The following is a 23,440-nucleotide window of genomic DNA, read 5'->3' as shown; positions in this document are numbered from 1 at the left end:
TATCTCTCCTACTCTCTGCCTTCTCAAGGGTGCTTTCTATCTCTCTCTCTCTCTTCCCCCTCTTCTTTCTCCTGTTATCTCTCTCTTTCTTTGCTCCACTCTGGCCCCCCCCCCCCATCTGTTATCTCCCAGCTGGATCTGTTTTGCGCTGCACTGCAGTAGGCCCAGCGAGGAGCCAGGCTGGATGAGTCACCCACTCACAATCTGCTGCCCTAAAGCCCTGCAGGCGTCAAGCCACATCCAAGGACTCCACTGCTGCCCACAGGCACGCACCGATGTACATCTACGCAGGCACACATGCACGTACGCACATTAAATACCCATTTATAACTAAAGAATACATGCTAGAAAATGCCTGCATGTGCACACGCATGCATAAAAAACAAGCGTGACGATAACAGTTCAAATCCAAATGGACCAAAGCATAAACAGCAGGCTCTACGTCTCTGGTCGGATTCCCACTGCCCTTGTAACAGAAAAAATACGACAGCAAACACCACACCAAAATCAATACAGCATTATCACTGTTCTATCTGTAAATACACTCTATAAGTTATCTGGGCCAGCCATTCCTTGTAAACACAGTCATGCTCAATAATTCTGCTCAGTTTTTTCCTTTGCTGATAAAGTACAGTAGATTTTTCTGAATGACGCGGTCGGCGATCCAGTTAGCCTCTGAGCTAAGGATGACAGCTAATGGCGTGTTTGAGTGTGTGTGTATCTGCCTGTCAGGCATTACTGACGTACACAGTGTTGCTGTTCTCCTTTCCAGCTCGTTACACAAACATCACAAATATGTCGGGCTGGAAATGATCTGTTTTTCTGTGTGTATGTGCCTTCGCAAAACAGTCAATTGATAGCTTTGCCACCGCTATTAAAAGAAGAATTTTGCTTTAATGTGTGTCAAGTCAAACTAAAACATTTATCAGTGTCAAAGCTGTCTCAATGATAAAGAGCGCTGGAAATTAAACAGCACTAAACAACTGCTGTACACTAATAAAAAGAGAGGAAATCAATGACACCGCCAATCTTTTGGTTGGCAGGAAATTTTGAGCCTGTCAGACTTTCTAATTCTACATCTACATCCTTAGTAGTGGGAGATAAATGATTTGATTATCTACAGTTTCACAGACTCCCCATCACCAGAGAGATTTGCATAGTGAGAGTCTATCTGCAAACGTTGGTTGTGATTTTCAGCATGCTGAGTGATTGAGCAGTCTGGCATACCACCAAGCATTAGAATTCACAGTGTTAAGGTGTGCAGCCCTCACAGCCCTTTAATAAATTCTGGGTAAATTGAATTAGACTTTTCAGCATCACTACATTGAGAGGGTGAACTGACGCCTGTGCTTATGAGCCAGACCCATATTGTGCAGTATTTATTTGCCCTTAAGCTACAAATTGAAATGAGAACAGTTCCAATTCACAAATCAAAATGTTGCACACAATAGAATGAGGGTGAGACTTGTGTGGTGTTGGTATTAGTATGCAGCACACATTGGGAAACCTGTGTGGCCAAACAAAGGATTATTACAAAATGAAGGATTATTGCTCTATTACCAATTGTGAGAGATGCATTTTCTCTGGCCAATTTCCTCTTAGTCTAACTAAAAAAGATACACAATTCTTGTACAGTTTTGCAGTTAGCTGCTGTACAGCGGGTGTGTGTATGTACCTGTATATGCATCACTTGTAATTTTCCCTCCAGTTCGTCTCCCAGATGCATTCAGTCAGTCAGATTCTGCTTTAGTAGCGGACAACAGCACAGTCCAAATTGATATGATTCAATAACATCGATAAGCACCCAGACAGATAAGGATGCCAACAATCACACAGGTTCACATACGCAGCTATCGACACGGATAGTTTTGTCTGCACACACAACAACACAGCTGACCTCATGACACTTCATGCTGCTTGTGCAGCTGTTACTCAAGTGTACCTTGGCTGTGTTTTCCAGCTGTCCCCAGAGACACGTTCAACAGCTGAAGAGCTCATTTCCAAAACAAGACATACATTTTGTGGAAAGAAATGATTACCTGCCGAAGTTCATCATGAGATATCTTTATCCACATTGCACTGTTTTGTCCACCAAAGACATCCTACTACTTTCATTTAAAAAGTAGCACAATTTGTTTATATTTTGTGCTATCAATCAATTTGCAGCATTAGCTGTCTATTTTCAAAGATTGGATATCTCATTTTTTTTTTTATGAAACTCACTTGTTTCATGGTGTTTGCACAGATCTGGTGTTATTGAAGATGTAATACTGAATTAGTAGTACTGTCACCTAAATTCATCATCATAGCATTTGATAATTATGTCTGTTGTTCATCACTTTGTAATGCACGTTTAATTCACTGCTGTGTTGTCAGTATCTATGACCATTGCTTTGACCAGCACTACAACACATTCAAGTACTTCTAAAATATCCATGTATTGACTTGCAGCCAAGGAAATGGCTGACAAAGAGCATGTGTGGTGCGTGGTGAGAAAAAGTATATTTAAGACACAATATTCACCCTTAATTAACATCCTATCCTCTTCTCCTCTTACAATCTTGAGGAAAATAGACTAATATGGACTAACATAACAGGAATTGGGATTGACATTATTGAAGCTGCAGCCTGCAGCAAAAGTGTCATGTGCAGCAGAGGCAGCCAGACTTGTCAGGAAACGTGTCAGTTTCCTTTTCTCACAATGACATCAAGCAAAACAACGTGATCTGGAACAACTACAAGACCAAAAACCCCAAAGACTTTTTTTCTTTCTCACTCATTCTGACATAGTTGCTCAACCTTTCTTGCCCTCTTCAACCCCGCTGACTTCTGCAGAACTTTTTATTGAATGTATTGCACTAGAGTGTTAAGTATAATACTAGTAATACTAGTAATACTATGCTCTCTGCAGCCCTAGGATAAATATAAGCACATCATGTGTCATATTGTGATGATTTATTGACTTGTTCATATCCAAACAATGGTGTTGCCCTTGGCCACTATAAAAACACATGGGTGGTTAAAAGTAGATTAGATCGAAATAAAACAATAGTTATGGCTATTAGGCATTTACTCTATTCAAGACGTAACATTGCATCACGTTCACATGCACATGCATACACACACAAGCACCTGCAAACTCATGCACTCATATATATGACTCTCCATAGACCTGGCATGGGAGTAGCATCTGCTCCAGCATGACTCATTTGACTCTGAGGGAAGTTGACTTGTGATGTAATAGCTAGCAGTCTTCGCCTCTAAAAATACCAGACAGAAACACTGTTTCTTGGCTTAAGATAATGAAAGGAGAAAGTAAAGGTGTGATTTTCATAGCAGGGCATTGTTATTTTCCTAGGATAAAAGATGTCAGGGCATTATAATCTATCATAGTGTATGCAGAACAGTAATACTTAAGAACATATAGGTAATGGATTGCTTGCTTAAAAAGAAAAAAAAAAGAAAGAAAAAAGAAAAAAGTAATTTCCGGTGGACCTGATGGGTTTACCCTTCATGCCCTGTGGTTCCCCTCCTTTTAAAATGGCACCCGTTATTAATGCACTGCACTGAGCCCCAATGCCCTTGCGTGAGGGAGAGATGTGTTATGTGTGTGTGCATCACAGAAAAGGGCGATTGTCTATGTGTAATAAATTACCCAGTGATGGAGACTGTGTGTGTGTGAGAAGGTGAAACTGAGGTTGTGAGTGTGCATGTGTGAGTGTGTTTGAATCTCATAAAATCCATAGTAACTCTATAAAATTCTGACGTTTATGAGCGTTTTTTCCCTGCAGAGTCCTGCTCCATAAAGCCCACAATGAAGAAATGCTGCTAGCCTTCATGCAGAAGAATGGAAATTTTCCACCTATCACAAAGCAGATGCCGTACAATCACATCAGCGAGGCAGACCTGCACGGTTAATTAGCAATTAGCGGTGCACAGGGACGTCGGGTCAATGCAGCATTTTAGGATATGCAATCTGTTCCAATTTACATTATATACCACTATGATGTTAGCGTGGCTCCATTTATTCAAAGTAGTATCCAAACTTTTACAACATCATCATTAGGGATGCGACAATACGCTTATCTCACGATTTGATACAACCACAATAAGATGTAATAAATAAAAGTTACATAACAACAAATTCTGACTGTGCAGAATTATGTGTATTCCTGAGCCACAAATATTTCTATGGCTTGCTAGAATGTAAACAACATTTTAAAAATGTCATTACAAAGTGCAAATAATATAATCTGGATGTAGAGATTGTGAAATTATGATGGTCAAGCCGTCTCATTTGTGATTACTACAGCAGAATAAAATAGAGCTAATATCATGATTCATTTTTCTGCCCCACGATATGTATTGTCACATTTTTGTATTGCGATGTATTGAATTTCAATATATCGTCCCATCCCTAAGCATCATCTATTGGACATAAAGGCCTAAGAAGCCCTGTCTGCTGCCATGAGCCAAGTCACGACACCGACTCTGGAACAAACAGCGACAGAAATAAAATGGGCCAGCAATTGTACATTTTTTGTACATTTTGTGTACAATAAATGCCATCAAACTATTCCACCAAAGTCCTATCCGATTCTTTTCAATCCCTTAATCTCCTGACCCCTGTCCTTGTGTGGGGGGTGCTGGGTGCTGGTGGGTGGGGTTGGGTTTGGGTTGGGTTGGGGAGGGTGGAGCTGCAGCAGCCAAGCCAGATTGCTGGGTTTTGTGCCTGCAGTATGTGAGTCTAGGACTTGGGGTCTGATCCTGGCTGGATTACTGGCGCTGTGGCACGGGAACAGAGGGTTGAGGGGAGCCGTCTGCCACTGGGAGCCTGGGGAAGAGGAAAGGGGGTGGGGATGGGTGTGTGGGTGTGTGTGTGCGGGGGGGGGTAGGTTGGTAATGCTGGGGAACAGACGGCAGGAGAGAAGACCACCGAGATAGCTAACTCTGAGCCTGGAGCCAACAGAATCACATAGGGAATGAGAGATGTTTGCTGTGCAAGTTCTACAGATTCACACGTGTATGGACAGATATTTTGCACACACACACAAACACCTGTGTATGCATTCATACCGCCACTCACACAAGCGCACACCACACACACACACGTCTGAGGCTTGTGGAGGAACATCTGCAAGGGGAGATAAGGCCTCCCACAGGGGACACGGTCTCCACAGACACATTTCTCCCCCCTGGTAGGTGACAACAGACTCATCACACAGAATTAACACAATCTGTACATCCGTCTAACGCCCCTCGTGCGCTGCTGTCTACGTCCAACTGGATCGAGTGAGCTCTTGATAAAGACTGAAAGTGTGTAACAGCAAAACATGAGCTTTATCAATCCTTCTTTTTGTTTTTAGTGTTTTCTAAACCCTTGAATATAATAGATCTCTATTATTAGGTTTACAGGGACCGGAAAGATGAGATTATTTTCTATCAGCAAGTACTGGGTCTGCAAGAATCTATGTGTACATGCACAATGGAGATACGTATATTCAGATAAATTCCTGTTCGTGGCTTTAATCATTTGTACAAGCATCTCAAATGTCAATATGTCAATATATTAAATATGGCAATATGACAAGCAACAATACAAACGCTAAATGAAAATATGAATGAACATAAACTACAGTACTGCGCTACATTGCATCGGCATATTGGACTCCAAATTGGTAACTTGCTGTGTAAATCAACACTTGTCCTCACAAATTGATACCTTGTTCTCAGTCATTCAGGTCCAACATGCAATTAATATCCAGAGTTTGATATCGAAGAAGCTGTTGACCCTCAACAGACAGGCTATTATTAGTGTCACAATTAACTCATTACTCCCTCCTATCTCCCTAACAAGTGAATGTTGAGGAGCGATGCCAACAGGGGCTGGCGAGTAATGCCATTTTGAGTCTGGGTGCTTTGGAAAACAAGAGAGAGAGCAAAGAGAGGAGGGAGGAGAGAGAGAGAGAGAGAGAGAGAGAGAGAGAGAGAGAGAGAGAGAGAGAGATTTAAAGAGGGAAAGTAAAGGTTGATCTTGTTGCTTTGGCTAGATTGTTTATATCCATGCCAATAAGGCACAGTGAATTAAAATTGAATATGTAGAGGGAGAGAGATAGAGAGAGATAGAGATAGAGAGACAGAGAGAGAGAGAGAGAGAGAGAGATAGAGAGAGATGCAGTAGCCTAGTTGATGAGTAGCAGTGTGACTCAGCCTCGCTCTGGGCGTCCTGCTGTGCGGGGCCGGGAGCTGTCAGTCTGTTGTCACTGTGACTCACCCCTAGAAAACAGGCGACCTCCCCCGGACCCCCGCAGCTCCCACTGCAAATGAAAGTCACTGAAAGCCCTCCGGTTAACGCTAAGTTCTGTCCACACCTTTAACCATCACTATCCCGTGGATGAGGTGGATGGTGGTGGCGGACTATAGCGACCACTCCGGTGACATCCAAATTTAATGACGGCTAAGTCCCAGTCTGAGCACTTTGAAATAAAATATTGAGCAACTAAAGCTACTGAAATGGATGGGATGGGACTGGAGCCAGGAGGGTTTCTCATCTTGCGCTGAACGTAAGATGATCAATCTGAGTATAACCTTGAACTGAATATCACGCGCGAGGCCTAGGCTACATCTGAAAGGGAAAGATGCCTCAGCGTTAGCTCGGAAGACGAAGCACAATTTAATTCCTCACCCCTGGTATAAGGGAGCTGGTGTCCTGCGTTAAGCTATGCGTTTAGAGGGCACCGAGGTCATGGCGTGCAACTGTTGAGGTAAGGACGGATTTCCGCCAAGGCGCACTTAGCGATTACATAACATCGTGTGCATCGGAGCTCCTGCTGTAGTTGCAAGACAACACTGAATTAAACCGTGCTTTCATGTAGGCCTGCGACGGGCGGTATGCGAGTGCGAGCTGCTATGAGCTCCGTGTTTCCGTGGCCGGTGCGGAATGTCATCTGAAGGGTATATAGAGGCACTGATGTCCCCGACACCACCATCATCACATTGTCATACCATCTGCCTCGCTGACGTTCACACAGAATAACGAGACTTCATCATTCGTCTTCCTGCCATGCATTCAATAACCATAGTAAATGTAGGCTACATTTTGAGACATAATAAATGACTCGATGGCGCATTGCTGCACCGCGCCAGTCATTTCAATGCACTAGAATCCAATCCAAAGGTAATAAATATTGCACAACGCCCCCTGTTATTCTAATGCACATTAGCTCATATGCAGCAGCACGAGAAGCCTTTCAGCCACCAACACGAGTAAGGTTGAATCTGCATCATCCAATTGCTCGTAATGCCACACTGCTGCTCCCCAGCTATGTGACACTTGAGCGCGGAGATGTACAGTAGTAGCCTAAGCCTCGGACGGCAGGACAGCGTGTCCTCTTACCTGAGTGGCTTTGTGGAATTGCTTCTTCAGCCCCGCTACAGACATGGTTGCTACACGGTGATTCTAGCTGGGAATATGGACTGATGCTGCAGGCGCGCGGAGGAAATCTCGGTCCTAATTGTGTGGGTTGATATGGCGAGCCGAGGCAAACCCCTGTCTACGTTGTCTATGTTGGTCTTAAGCAGAAGGGATCTCCTGTGAGCAGCGGCTGACTAAAGCCGTGATCAGGCTATTGGATGTCAAACCCACATGTCTGAACGCCGCTGACGCAGGCTCCGCCGCAGCCAGCTCCTTTTAAAGCAGCCGCCTCCTCACCACGGTCGGACTCGTTACTCAAAAACTCGGATAACGCTTTACACTTTTCCCGTTACTCGTTTCAAATGTACTAATGTTATTCACAAATGGTTACATTGCTTTTGGAGATTGCATCCTCTCCTACCTTCAAAAATCGAGAAAATCAGCTACCTCTCCTGTGAATTATCAGGGAAACCAGTGTTGACGTGCAATGTTCTTGTTCCTGTTATCATTTCCCTCGATAAAACCAAAGTACATACACCCTAAGAGAGTAAACGTTTCTACCATTTCTTATCTGAGCTAGTTTTATCTAAGAGGAAGACGACAATTTATGAGAAAAACTAATGGGGGTAGGGGTATGGGTGTCGTATAGGCCTGTAATTTCTGGATAATCCAACTTCAATCTGATATTTAGAGGGGGTAATAACAAAAAAACCCCTCATGTTTTGTGGTTTGGTAACCTAAATGCTATCACTGCAAATGAAAAAGTAATTAAGTAGGCCTAGATCAGGCTACTCGTTACTGAGAAAAGCAATAGCATCACTGTAACGCCTTAATGAGTTAAGCCTTACCACTCCACGCCAATTTGCCAGCCAGCAAGTGATAAGCCTAAACACGTTAGAGGAGTACGTTGTAACTACGCCATTATAAATTAGGAATGCGTGGATAAATAAGGGATGTGGCCGCTAAATTAGGGCAGGGCAGCCAAGTACAGAGAAACCACACCACAGCTTCTGATGTGAAGAACTATCCCACAAACCCATTCACGTAGCCATGCGATTTGAACACACGCAGACACAGACGCTATCTTCCATAAGCTGCAGGTAAGCACACACGCTGCAAAATGGCCATCTTAACAAATCATTTCTCCTATTCAGTCTTAAAATCGCATTGCTCTTAAAACAAGTGGAACTATCTGTGGCGTGAGATACTTTCACTTGATTCCAATGCAGTTTCGACTGTTTAGAAGATTTTCTTGAAATAACTCACATCTTGAAATAAGGCCCAATAACGCAGATCTCTCCTAGTATGCTAGTATCAACATAATGTCACTTACTTCCTTAAAAAATGAAACTACATCGTACATAAGTGGAATTATCTCACCCCTTGGGCACTATTTTCCATTTTTCAAGAAAAAGATTATTTTAATGAGACTCAATGACTTGTTTGCAGTGTAGCGTGGCGTTTCCAGCGCCGCCAAATGTCCAGCACCCTGGACAGCGGCCATCAGACAGAGCTGCAGGGAGACCAGAGACTAGTCCTGCTACCCAGCTCACTTCAGTGCCACTATAACCCCTGTTAATACTACCAGAGCCTCTATGGTAAAGTAAACCATCACTACATTTTCAAGAACCACAACAGACCAGGTTGGTTTGTCAGACCTTATCCAATTCAATCTGGCCATCTCAATATTCTTTGGCTGAGAAGATTAAAAAGTGCACGAATCTTCAGGACTAAGCGAGTTATGGCCCTTGAATTAAAGCTTAAGGAGTCACCTGCTCACACTTCTCAGCTCAGCCCCTCGACGGCAGATGGCCGGCCGATTGTGGTATTTTGGCAAACAGTTAGAGACGCACCCCATATGGCCACTATTACAGCCTGGAATAAGGCGCGGAGTGAATATCACCATCTAGGCTATAAAACCGGAGGATGTGTTGCTATGGCCATCTAGATATTATAGTGAGCATGCGGCTGTTAAATGTCCAAATGAAGAATTTGATGGTGTATGAGGATATGATCCTGTGCTGGAAATGAGCCATTACGAAAAGGAACTCTACTCATCCCACAGCAAATGAAGGATAGTAGGCCTACTTTTCAAAAGCCACTTAAACCCAAAAGCAGAATGGCTTTTGAATTGCCTTTAGGAATATTATAGTGCTGTTATAGTGAGAGGTCTACTATAGGCAATTAAAAAACACCATACAATAAGATCACTGTAAACTCAGTATTGGGACCCTCAGACACACTATAAATTCCTATAGGAAATATTATAGGAATATTATAGTGATGCCACAAGGGAAGCAAAATACCATTAAATGCGATAATCACTATAATTTCTCTACAGGTCTACCACAGACACACTGTGATCCCTACAGGAATATTATGGGTATAGTGATTTTTCGTCAGGGAAACGTGCCATTATGTTCTTGCACCATTTATCATCGACCCGCACCAGTGTATCCCGCCGTGTAATTAAACGATACCGCATACAGGTTGCAGAATACAAAGCTATTTTTACACTAGTGACTGTGCCTTAATATGCGAGCTTGTATGCAGCTGGTTCGCCATGAAGACATTAGGCTACTTGTCAGTATGAACCACGTGGGTGCTAAACAATCTATCGCAATCTACTGTATATGTCTCCTCATGCAACCTTTAACTTAAGTGTTCTAGTTATAATATTGTATGAGACATGTATTTTTGGACTTGGTCTTTTTTTTAAACGACATCTGTGTTAGTCCTAAATAATAATTGCTAAGCGATTAAATGCAAACGTTTATAATGTAAGGCAGGTAGGCTAATTAGGAGCAATGAGGTGGAGGCAGCAGGCAAAGCCCAACTTGATTTCAGCATTAAAAGGTGCACCGAAACAGCCCCTCGAGACCCCCTCCCTCCCGCGGAAGACATGTGTCATGTGACCGGAGAACAATACAAATTTGTCCATCTGCTCACATTTCGGGAGGGCTGCACGTTACCTCCATCAGTAAATTTGATAATGTGAAATAGCCAACAATGCACATACATAGAAACGTCTGGGCGCGACTCTGTATTTATGGGCTTCTGTATGTCCGATAATATGAACAGCTAACATGGACACTTCTGCTCTGTAACCTAAATCTAATAATCTAACATGCACATGCTGCTATATGCTGTACATTTGTATCTCTACAAACGGAAAATTGTGTTAACCTGCAAATCTGTCAAAAGTCAAGAATTGTTAAGCCAGTAGGATGCATAAGTATCTGGATAGAGTAGCCTAGTATCAGGATGACGAATTCACTCCTTTATCTTTAATATGTTCTATTTGTTGTAGTATCTTATCCATCTTATTCCGTGTTGCTGCAATGACCCAATTTCCCCACGGGGGATCAGTGAAGTTTTGTCTAATTGAAGCACTCTGCTGGGTGTAAGAGAGACAAGAAAACATTTATTATGTCAGTGGCGCCATCATGTGGAGAATGTTTGAACATACAGTTAGAGGGGGAGCGAGTGTGTGGGGGTGTGTGTGTCTGATTGTGATTGTGATTGTGATTGTGTGTGTGTGTGTGTGTGTGAGTGAGTGAGTGAGAGAGAGTGAGTGAGAGAGTGTGTGTGTGAGAGAGAGAGAGGGAGAGGGAGAGGGGTGGGTAAGATTTAGTTTCAATTCTTATTTATTAGTGTCTATTTAATAGCCAACAACAGTGTCAGTAATCATCAGGTCCTTATCTACATACCAAGGCACCAGACAATTAATTATTTTTCATTAAATGTTCTTTTTTTTTTTGTATTGTCATTGTTAATGTGTATTGTAAATTGTCAACTTGTGTTTATATGCTTTTGTCTTTGTTAATGTGCAGAATGTATTTAATTGTAGTAATTGTAACTTGCCAAGGGACTGCAGATGAAAATTAGCTTCAACTAAATCTGGTACAAAACATTTATGTTTAATATTGTATGGTCCCTTACAAACAAACAAACAAAATAAAGGGTAAATAAAGGTAATAATGGGTCGTTGTCAACAACTATCACATCACACACTACTAGGTCTCATTTGTAAAAGAGGTTTTAATCTCAATGTGACTTCCTAGTTAAATAAAGGTTATATACACCTTATCAGCTGACACACAGGAGCGATACCACCATATTGGTTGGAAATGCATCAATCACAAAGAATACTGCAGTAGTTTAAAACAATTGTAGAGCAGGTTAAGAGCCTGCTTCAGGATTCAAGGTTCCTATAACTGAGCTACTAAAATGTTAGATGTTGAGAATTAAATTTTTTTTATGACAAAGGCCTATCATCTATTCTACTGTGTCTGACACTGTTTCTAATTGGATAGTTTCATTCCAAAAAGCTATAGACTATATCCATTTTGGAAAAATGTTGCTACGTGAAATTAATCAGGCAATATTTGGATAAACATAAATGAGTTTGCCCTCAAAAAGTGAGCTATTTTATAAGCAAATGTCTTAAGATGATTCAATACTAACTCATAATATGCTTAATTTTCATGCCAGCAGTCAATATGGGAAACTGGATGTCAATTTATTTTTTAAATGGTAGATATTTAATTTTGGAATGAAACTATACCACAATTATAAACTATGAGACTTTGCTTCCATCTAGTGGTAAGCAGTGATGCAACATGGCAGAATAAACCTGCATGCATAAATTGCCCAATGCATCTGCCACATGACACTGTCAGAGCTGCACACGGTGAAAAGAGTAAACGAGGGAGTACCAGATATACCAGATACCTACAACTTAATCCACCAAACATTTCATGTCAGTACAATGCGCTGTGATAGAGCACAAAACAACGGTATTTTCTCTGAGCAGCTCCTATTGGCCAACAGAGAAAGTATAAGTGATACATCAAACTGGCTGTCAATGACCAGAGTGCAGTTCTTTGCACAGTTTTCCTGCTCACTGGCTTCCACTGGCAGCTCTGATAAAGTGCTCGGTCCCACGGCTCAGTGATCTGTATGTGCGCGTGTGGCCCGAGGTGAGTGTCCATTTGTCTCAACTCACGAGACAATAAATCTCACCTGCGCCGTACAGACAGATGGAGGCCGAGCCGGAGCGAAACGTGAGATCATTCCTATCAGGAACTTTATTACACATTGACCACTTGGTAGCCTGCTGCTCCCATTTTTTGTCATCAGCACTGACTGAAAGTTGGAGTTTTATGGTTCACGTGATAATAACATGTTCATGTTCTTGTACAGAGCATGGGTTTAACACATATTTTTAAATAATACTCATATTCATATGTTTTTGTTTGTTTTTAGCAGATTTTACATTCAGATCAGTTACTGTGACAGGGAGTGTTTACTTCAAACATGAATATTCATGTCAATATTTCAGAAGAATTTTCTGTAGCCTACATTTTCACTGCTGACATGATGAGGTAGGCGGGCAGATATTCCACACCTGCAGGATATATTTTAAAATGACATGAAAATTGGAGAATATTTCAAAAATTGAATGCATTTTGAGTCACATTTTCCTGCTCTTATTTCTGTCCAACTTTTGATTTCTGCGTTAAGTATTTGCATTAACAATCTAAAATCATCAGCAGGTGATCGTGTGTTAACATAAACATAAAAAAGGGATTGAGGAACATGCAGCTAGAGAGAATTGCAATTGTATCTGCGCGAGGAATACAATGTGTGTGTGTGTGTGTGTGGGTGCAGATGGAAAACGCAGGATGGGCCGTGACAGCGGACCGGTGGTCATTTGTCACACATATGCCAGTCATATCACTGGAGACACACAATCACCACACACCAGGCCATGGTCAAGTGTGTGTGTGTGCTTCGTTAGGCCTACCAACCTTAACCCCCCTGCCAACCCCCTACACACACACACACACTCACCACTCCACTCAAACATGCTAATGTACCTGTGCTCTGCTCTAATTGGTCCCAGCGATGCTCGCCCTGCTCCACCTGTGTTCATGGGAAGCCTCCAGTCAGTCCTGCAGTCGGGCCCCGCCACTGCGTGTGAGCGTGCAGTGCTAATATTATGCAAACAAACACTTCTTTGTTGTTCGGCACTTCTTGCACCCGCCCGCCACTGTGCAAGAAAGGGAGAAATGGAGAGGGAAAAGGAGAAAGGAATAAGGGGGTGGGTGGGGGGTGGGGGGGGCTTGAATTCATTAGTGTGATTACCTGAGGTGTGCTACTTTTGAGGGGGGTAATCTGCCAGCCCCCTTCATACCCTCCAAACTTCAGCCAGCCCGCTAATGAGGGCTTGGAAAAGTTAGTCAAGGTGGAGGGGTGCTTTGAGGAGCTGCAGACGCCCAGACCAAGGTGTTGTGATATACACCGGAGCAGCAAACAAAGGATGGCTGTTAACTAACTAGCAGCCAGGATCAATGAAGACTGATACCCCATTTTAGCCATTTGTTTCTGGTCTGAACACGCATAAAGACAACCCAAGACAAAAAGGTAGTTTGGTGTGCCGAATGATGAAGTGGTTCCTGTGGAGAAAACAAATTGAATTCCTCTGCCTAGATAGAGTATTTAAGAACAGCATCTCCAAAAGCAATGTGTTGGACACAAAGTACTGCAATTTGACTGGTCCCTGCACATTTTCTACACCATTTGAGACACATCCCAGATTAGATGTAATGACACCAGAGGGTTCAGGGAGTCACATCCCGAAGAGTCGCCTCTCCCTCTGTGGTGCTGTCGAGGACCGCAGCTTCCCCTCCTACGCTGCGGGAGGAGGTGGATTAGAGACCAAGATCAACCCCTCTCTCCCTCTCTTTCTCCCTCTCTCCTCTTCTCCCCAGGAGCTCAGGCCACGGCTTTAGAGAGACGGCTGCCATGAGCAAGGCTTAGGACAGTCCGCGGGGAGGGAGAGGGAGCGAGTGTCAAAGAACAGTAAAAGTGCAGGAAAAGGTTGGCTACGACGGAGAAGAGAAAGAGGTGGGAAAGGGAGTGAGAGAAAGCAAGAAAGAGAAGCCACAGGCTCTAGGGGCTGTAGGGTTCCTGAGAGTGTGTGTATATATATACACACACACTCACACATACAGATCCTGTAACTTTCCACAGCAGGCTCCCCTCTTGCCCCATGCCTCAGCTTTATCACACAGCATCAAAACATAGCTTTAGTCCCCTGAGTGGCTGGCCTTTTTATCTGCTCCCTAGCTTCCCACGGAGGGCCGCATCCACCCATAATCTGCTGCCGTTTCATGTCTGCAGCGCTCTAGAGCAGGATAAGGGACTTGCCCAAGTGGAGATCAATGAGCTTGTATACATAGTATATGTGTGTCAGGAGAAATGCCACTCATTTTTTCAAAAGGTGGCGTCTGATTTAATGAAAAGGACACTATCCATGGATCCAGCGAGATATCATGTCATGTCTGAGATCTGAATTTTGGTGATAATTATCATTTTAACGGGCTCTAGTGATTGAAATGGTTACACAGTAGTGGCAGAGGAAATACAAGAGCATGGTGAAGTTTCTGTGCGTGTGAATGATATCTACCGTTGGAAACTGAACAATACCGTCTCCCTCTGGATCCACAATGGAGGATAGGCACAATGAAAATTGTAAACATGCTGCATTATAGATTTGACAAAAACACATTTGGCTGTATGTCACACGTACCTTGTTATTTAAGACAGTGCCAAGTGTCTGTGCGTGCGATATCAAAGCAGGCTGGTATATTGGCAGCCATAGACAGGGCGTGAAACTGTGTCAGAGAAGTAAAGGGAAATCACCAGAGGCTGTTGCCTCGGTCTGTAAGGACTAATTGTGCATCAGCTGGAGGCTACAGCGATTGTCAGTTTGTGGTTTGACTGTTCTTTGTACTGTGGGCTACCCGCGTTCCCACCCAAGTGGCGTGAACACACACCACACAGAGGGAACTTAAAAGTACAACAGGGGAGCCTGGGGATGCGCGCACACATACAAACACACACGTACACTAATCATCGATCGACCTCAAAGTCAACTCGTGACCCCGACCCCCTCTACCCCTCCAGGAACAACCCCTAGCAGTAAGCCCCGGAAATCTGGGAAAAAAAGTGGATTAAAAACACAGAAGACGGGGTGAGAGAAAGAGATAAAGACAGGGGGGGGGGGGGGGGGGGAAATGACACTGAGTTGATTGTGTCGGAATGAATAAAAGGGGAAGGGAGGAAAACTTTGCATTTGGAACTACTGATCAAAGTAATTCCCACAGGAGACCTCTCTTAATGAGAGAGTTGTACAAGGGAAGAGGGGTGGAAGACAAGGAGAGAGTGAAAGAGAAGAAAGGAGGGGATGGCACTCCATTCCTACAGAGAGGGAAAGAGAGATGAATTGTATACAGTGTTATATGCAAGACATGGGGGGGGGGGGGGGGAGGAGGAGGGGGGGGTGCTGGTGGTTGAGGGGGGGTTGAGAGGGGGTCGTTTGAAGGGTGTGTTCAAGATCGTTTTAACGTCTTCACTGAGGGAGCGTCAGAGGCAAGGCCAGGTTAATTAAACCCACGGGAGTACCAGCTGAGGGGGCCCACATTTGAATATGTCACAGAAATAGCATGAGAGTGTCAGGCGAGGCCGGATGGCAGGGCTAAGCAAGCAAACATGTTGACTATGCATTACGCATTAAAAGGAAGAACGAGAGAGAGAGAGAGAAAGAGAGAGAGGGAGAGAGAGAGATGGAAAAGGGGGGGCTCCAAGCTAATTTGCGTGGCGCCAGTGCTGTGCTCTTGTATACCCACTGCGCCAACGGATTTCTCTGAGTTATTAATGTTTGTCATTAGCTGCATTACGCTGGAGGACAGTGACTAGAAAAAAAAAGAAAAAACGGCAGAAATTTATATGGGACAAATATTGACAATAGCTGGCTCCTGGGTATTGGAGAAGAAGAAAAGATGCAAACTATGTTAATGAATGGTAATTAACCACCAGGGTTTGTCTCTCCTGGATCCCAGCTAAATTGGTCCCTGAGTTGCAGCTAGAGACAGTCCTGGCCTAATCCTTTATTATAAAAAGATAAAGGAAAACGACATCATTAGCATATATTTGAGAAGGGAGGGGGGATTAAAAAGTGGAATTATTTCTTGTTAATTCCTGAACGGAGGATTCTTCATACGACTGTTAATTGTACATAAAAAAAGAGAGAAGGAAGGAGGAAAAGTGGTAAAGAGGAAAACAAAAGCTAGAAGAGAGGTAAAGAAAGGAGAAAAAAAAAGGAATGATTTGAAGGGAGGAGTGTGTGGTCTCCGGTGTAGGATGCCAACTCAAGGACAGAGGAGACCAGGATCATGGTTTGATATTCAAAATGAATAATAAAAGAGAGAGAGGAAAAGAGAAACAGATAAAAGGGGTTGGAGGTAGCTATGTCAAGGGTGGAACCGCTCTTCCAGTGTACCACTGTGCTGTGCTGGGTCTGGCCTGTGTGTGTGTGTATGTCTCTGTGTGTGTGTGTGTGTGTGTGTGTGTGTGTGTGTGTGTGCTCATGTGGACCCTTGTTAATGATGTCAACAGTGGGGGTCACTCGTTACAGACAGGAACCATGCCAACAGTCGGCTGTCAATCATGTGGGAAGAGTGTGAAACCCTGCTGTCCACCAGAACCTCCTCAGTCACCATCACAGACTGACTGACAGTCCTCTGAACTGCTGGGATCAACCAAAACGCTAAAGAGCATTTAGACACATATACCAACAAAAGACAATTAAATTAGCAACAATAAAGCCGTCTTGGAAACACAGAATATAGACAAAGAATAAGCGAAATGCCTTTATTTAAAATCACTGATAATCAGCCTCGTAACATAATTAACTCTGGATTATCAACTGAACAAATACACACAACTAGAAGTATTACCAAGCATATATAAACATAAAAAAGAAAAAAAGTTCATCTCCTTCAGAAATAAATAGTGCATTTGATCAATGCAACCGAATGGGTTGGATGGTTGGATAGGCTCTCTGAGAGCAGCACAGTCTCAAGACTGATAAATGGATCTACCCCGCTACAGTGAATATTCTGCGCTGTACTGCACTCTTGACTTTCTCAAAGTGTCGACTTGGCATTGCTAGGTCAAGTCCCTGCACCCTAAGGTGCTTGGGATCCTAAATAAATTAGGGGGAGAGGTAAAAGAGAGAGAAGGAAAAAAACAGTCCACGTCTAACTTAAACATTAGCGTAAGCACTTGCCTTATCACCCCGGGTCTGCGTGGTGAGTGGGAGAGAGTGTGGCTGCACTGTAAATTAGCTTGGTGCTAAAGGGCCCTGTCTGATAGACATAGTGCACTGAGCGCTAACACAGATGTCGAGGGCTCATTTACAAAAGCCGGGCTGCTGTGTTGAGCTAGTGGCCCAGAGTGAGTCGACAGCGCTTTTCTCGCAAATATTGGTTCTGCTGCCCCGGCTCAGCTTGGCTCAGCCCGGCTCCCACTGAGAAGGAACCGGGGAGGGAGAGAGGGAGGCAGAGAAGAAGGGAGGGAGAGAAAGGAGAGGATGACAGTTTTCCCAGCCTCAGCCCAGGGAGTCAGGCGTTTTCGCTGACTGGTGTTGCGAGCGCGGCCAGCTCTTCTGTCAGCACTTTCCTCTCCTTCATCTTCACGCGCACAGCCTCCATTAGCTGGCCGGCAGAGGGGATCTGCAGGGGAGGAGAGGCGAGGAGAGGCGAGGAGGGGAAGGATAGAAAAAAGAGGGGTGCGGGGGTGGAGGTGGAGGGGGTAGAGAAAATGAGGAAAACACACAAACACACCACTGTTAAAAAACGGCTGATTTTTGACACCTGGCAGGTTTTCAGAGAGCCTATTTGCTGTTTTGTGAGCAAAACAAGAGAACCTCAGATTGGGCCCGAGGACTTAGAAACTTTTGAGGGACTGTCCATGTTCAGTGTTTTGATAAAGCAATTCACAAAACAGGCTACACAGCACTAGTTTGAAAAGCCAATTCTACTAGGCCACTTTGTTCTGTCCTAAGCTTCCATTCTTGATCAGTGGTAATCCATGATTTCTGAGTACTGAGTACAGGTACAGAGGCGATAATAGCCATTTTTAGGGCTGGGCCGTAGGCACAGCACCATCCATTGCCCTGGGGTTTAACATATTGCCAGTTTAACACTTTGAAGTGTGCATGCCTCAAGGCATGACCAGAACCGCCCAGCCATCACTAGGGACACACACTCTTGTTTTTACCTGGGCTGTAGTTTCAGATCTATGCTGGGGAAGGAAAGGGGACAAGGAGAAGTGGAGCCCACTTTAATCCACTTGGCTACATCCAGGATTACAAAGCCTGGAGTATGGAGGTGTTTTTCCCGTATGTGGTTTCTAGTGGTGGGCGAGGAAAAGAGGGAGAGATGGAAAGAGAGCGAGGGTAGGCAGGCTTCACCTCCGGCTAATTTTGTTTTTCCTCCGAATCGACACAAGGACTTTATGGTCATTAGGGCGGGCGATCAAAGGCAGGCATACATACTGTATCACCCATAAATATTCACTTCAACCATGTGCAGCCTTTTACAGAAGCTAGGGAAACAAATTCATTCCCTGAGCAATTTCCCAAGTCACATGGCTAGGGATGAGAAGTGGACTGGCCAGGGTGAAAATGGCTCGCATTTGGAAAATATCATAAAATCTTTGTTGAATTTTGTTGGCCTGTGTACGGGTCGAAAGGTATTGACCCGTACAGAGAAACAGGCTGACAAAAGTCTGAAGTGCTGTAACAAACTGTAGTGTATAATGTTGCTTTGCAAACAACTGCATCAGGGAAAATAAATTAAGTTGCGTGTAAGTGATTTGACATATAGAGGTAACATATTATGATATTACCATTATATTGGAATTAATTAAATTTTACATATTTCGAGATAAAGAAACAGGATTGCGATTTGAAACCATTCTTGATATCTATCTCCAATAAGTCAGGATAGTGTGAAGCCCACAAACTCACATGCATAGACATGTTTCTAACTTGCACACACACACACATACACACACACACACACACACACACACACACACTGAGGACCTTGTGTTCCCTGCTCTTGTTCCCTCTAATGAAGAGGAGAGAGGTGTCAAGGGGTGGGGGACTGTGTATGTATGTGTGTGTGTGTGTGTGGAGGGAGACAGTCCCAGCAGCACTGGATGCATCAAACACACAGCGCTACTCCTCAGAGAACCACTACACTGCAGTAACTGCTGAGACATCTCCCTCTGCCTGCGTCCTCTGGGGAGAATTCTCTCTCTCTCTCACACACACACACACAGACAGACACACACACACACACACACACACACACACACACACACACACACACACACACACACACTAATCAGCTAACTCCACTTAGAGCCACTAACTAAGCAAACAAACCCACTAAAATAGAGAAACAGCCACAACACAAGGCTCTATGGGATGGTAAAGTGGGAGACTGGATCATTAAAAGCACTGATATGGGAAAATAATATGGGTAAACAACACTAACAGGTAAATGTGATCTAGATAAACCTTATTTCTAATATGCCTCATGGCTGGGGTTTAGCATGTGAAAACTATGCAAGAAGCCCCATCTACATTCAATTTATCCACGGGAAATCAAAAGAAAAGTAAATGCAATGTGCCTGCAGAGGTATGACAGTATCAAGGCTTCATTAAAGTTGATAAATATCGCCAAGTAGAGCGAGAAGACTTTTTGGACTCTTTAAGGCACGGTTGATAAATGGTTGTATTGCACTTGATAAAATACCTCTCGTTCTGATTTGTCTCCCTACGGTGTGTGACTCACATCAGCAATTCTCAGGTTCACGCACACGCAGGCACAAGCAAAGACACACTCACACACACACACACACACACACACACACACACACACACACACACACACACACACACACACAAATGGCACAAGGGGGACTATCATTCCCTTTCATCTAACCGCCACCTTTGCTGGGTCCTACGGCCCCCAGGGCGGTCTGAGGTAAGCTGTGATGCAGCTGCTCTACTGGATCCCCTGGGTCGCTTAAGGCAGTGTTAGCAACTGGCACTAATGTTATGCTATAGTTGATTTAGCTGGGCCCCTGTCCCCTTTGGCAGAGCAAGCCAGCACCAGCGCTCAGCAACGCAACCGCTGTTTTGCAGGAGTCCCTGTCCCCTTTGGCGATGCTGCAGTAGCTAGCATTAAGCTATGCTAACTTACAGCCATTACTATTCAACAGGCCCCGCAGATCAGGCCTTTTGTCTAGGTATGATTTCATGAACATGTTTCAGCGGTGAACTGACATGTTAAGCCACTGACACTGACAGTGTGTGTGTGTGTGTGTGTAAAGACAAGGTGAGGGACTGGGAGCAAAAGGTGTTTTTATGAGCCAATTAAATGACATTGGTATTCTATGGCCCGGGGCACACCTTGAGGCAAGGAGCGGCTCAAAGTTGCAGCACTCCAGTGACCATTGTCTGGTAGCTGCATAACACACACCAACTTTTTCTTAACCGATCGATCATTCCTGCTCTTTTGTCTTCTCCCTAAGAACAGGTTAGAGCAATTGTTTTCAAGGGCCTAATTTGTGAGCAGTTGTCGAGATTGTGTCAGGCTGGATATTTAAATGAGAAAGAACGAGAGGGCAGAATGGAGAGAGAAAGAGGGAGGGGGAGAAAATCACAGAGGCTGAAAGAGGTATAAAAGAGTACATAATCTAAATTTCTAACTTCAGCACTCGGCAAGTGACTCCTGAGTCTTAGTTATTCACTGGGTTACCAACCTATTCAATACTCCGCAGAGTAGTTATGCATGTGCACATATTTAATTAGACTAGAATCTGCCACTGCAGAAGCAACACTTAGGCCCTGTACAACACACACGCAAACACATACAGTATATCTACATGTGTATAGATATGTGTGTGTGCGTGTGTGTACCTGTATACCTGTAACCATATCATAGCCGTGAGGTTATTCATCACAACAATCCTCCTCTTGTGCCCTACAGTTTAAATGTCATAATGTGAGGAAAAGTTACGGTTCCTCATCTGCCCGGTATGACAAGAGTATTTTCAGTGCGATGGGGGAACTGGATTCACCTGCTATAACTCTTTGTCCCCAGCTAGATGAGCTGTCTCCAATCTAGGCCACTATTCAAGGTAAGGGAGAAGTAGTTACAGTACTTTTCATGATCACAGAGGGAAAAAAACAGCTCTCTGATCTTTGATCTTCTCACTTTTGTTTGAAAATCAAATTTATCAAACGGGGGAATAACAACAACAACAACATGATAAATAGAAAAAAGCACAAGCACAAAGGCACCCTACTAAAAAGTCTTGCATTTGATTATCTCCTATAATGAATATGTCACATTTGCAAAGAGGGGCTCAGGTAAGAAAATCACTAAAGCACCGACAAGCCTATTCTCTCTCTCTCTCCTTAGTAATTACCTTCCCCTGCAGCAGAGCAGATCCCTCTCTCTTCTCCCCTTTAGGCCACTAGAGACTGATATGAAAGGGAATTGGACACTTGGGGCCACAAATACTGTAATTAAAAATCTCTCCTTTTCTTGATACGTTGTTTGGAAACATCAGGTCTATGCGCAACATGCATTTGTTAGGGATCTGACCTAAATACACCCTAGATTAAACACAGGAAAGCACCGGGTCTTTGTTTCGGGTTCCTACTCATTAGGTGTAGAAATGAGGTGATCTAGACACAATTGAGGTATAAATATAGTAAGGTGATATCCATACAAAAGAGATGCAACCTTTAGGCAGAACTATGCAATCAAGAACATGCACCTGATTAACAGTATGGCTTAATGGCCAAGGTACTGTACTGGGAAGCAGGTAAGAGCAACAACACTGGCTTTACCTGCAGCAAATTCTCACGTAAAAACAAGAAGGTGGAAAAATGATTGCCGTACCATGTTTGTTCAGTGACATAATAAGGGAATTCAATAACTCTACAGCAGTGGAGCCATCTATTCAGTGAGGAAATGTCCACTTTCATCATCAATTCTCTTTCTGTGCCCACTTCAAGAGGGAGTGCCTACTGTGTTCCAAAGGACTACCCTTGGGTGAACTGTAAAGATCAGACTGACAGTAACCTTACAGCTCCAGAATAACATCATAACTTAAGAATATTCACTCTGCTTATTCCAACCCATCTAGTCTCCTGAAATTAGCTGTTTGTTATGGTTTGCTGGATAAATCAACACCTCAGTAGCTCAATGACTAAGGAACAACATAAAGTATTGGAACAAACTAAATCAAACTAAATTAAGTATTTCTATTTATGTGAAATGCAAGTGGAAAAAAAACAGACTAGGTCACAATGTGCTTTGGTATTAACAACAACCCTACCACCCATCTCCTCTTGGGACCCCCCCTCTCTAGTCCCCACCACTGTTCCAGTGACACATTTACAGTACAAAGGCTCAGCTCGAGTCCCCTCCACTCTCTCTCTCTCTTACACACACACACACACACACACACACAGAGAAAGAGTGGCTGATTTAATTAGCTCAATCATTAAACGAGGCTTAATTAGAGTCACTTTCCTTCAGAGGGAAGTGTGGGACTCAGAGCTGTTCCTTGTCATTACAGAGGCATAATGAGCCACACAACACACTACCCCTCACCCTGCCAGCACCGACAACAATAGAAAACTTTCTCAGTACACTAGCACTGCAAGGCACGGAGCCTTTGATATGTTTAATTCCGAGCGCTAACAATGTAATACCCTGTGGAAGTGCCAATATGGCCGGAAACCTCGAAGAGAAGCCCCGAAGAGAAGCGACGTGAATGAAGTTCGTTATTTAACTTCAAGTAAATGATGCCATTTATTGTCCTAGCAGTGAGCTGCACCCCCCCCTCCTCTCACTTCTTCAAGGGTTTGAAATTACAGGAGGCAGTGAATTTACAATATCACCTAGTGTCACGTTATTTCAGCCCCATAAACACGTTCGATGCTTTACAACAAGTCCAGCCCACCTTGGTTCAGCTTGTCTCTACTACTGTATTAATGTAATGTTCATCTGCTTGTTATAGTTTGGAGGCTGATAAGAAGTGATGCTTGTACCTTTCCCTGGGGTGTGATCGGGGGGTAAATAT

At 43.7% G+C, this 23,440-nt stretch overlaps 2 protein-coding genes across 2 annotated transcripts in view; both read right to left on the bottom strand.

Annotated features, from left to right (window-relative positions):
* Positions 1–7,639, bottom strand: part of sh3gl2a (SH3 domain containing GRB2 like 2a, endophilin A1) — a 36,538-nt gene extending 28,899 nt beyond the window's left edge. Inside the window, exon 1 of the mRNA XM_071911693.2 lies at positions 7,397–7,639. Within this exon, the coding sequence (XP_071767794.1) occupies positions 7,397–7,441 (45 nt within the window). The 5' untranslated portion in view covers positions 7,442–7,639. The remainder of the gene's footprint in view (positions 1–7,396) is intronic.
* Positions 7,640–17,138: 9,499 nt separating this feature from the next.
* The window catches only part of cntln (centlein, centrosomal protein), an 85,318-nt gene continuing 79,016 nt past the window's right edge, over positions 17,139–23,440 (bottom strand). Inside the window, exon 27 of the mRNA XM_078290846.1 lies at positions 17,139–17,997. Within this exon, the coding sequence (XP_078146972.1) occupies positions 17,887–17,997 (111 nt within the window). The 3' untranslated portion in view covers positions 17,139–17,886. The remainder of the gene's footprint in view (positions 17,998–23,440) is intronic.

Source organism: Centroberyx gerrardi, chromosome 3 (genome assembly GCF_048128805.1).
Source record: "Centroberyx gerrardi isolate f3 chromosome 3, fCenGer3.hap1.cur.20231027, whole genome shotgun sequence".
In the NCBI taxonomy this organism is placed as follows: domain Eukaryota; kingdom Metazoa; phylum Chordata; class Actinopteri; order Beryciformes; family Berycidae; genus Centroberyx; species Centroberyx gerrardi.
Note: the sequence above shows the minus strand (reverse complement) of the source record. Positions and strands in the feature narration are given on the sequence as shown.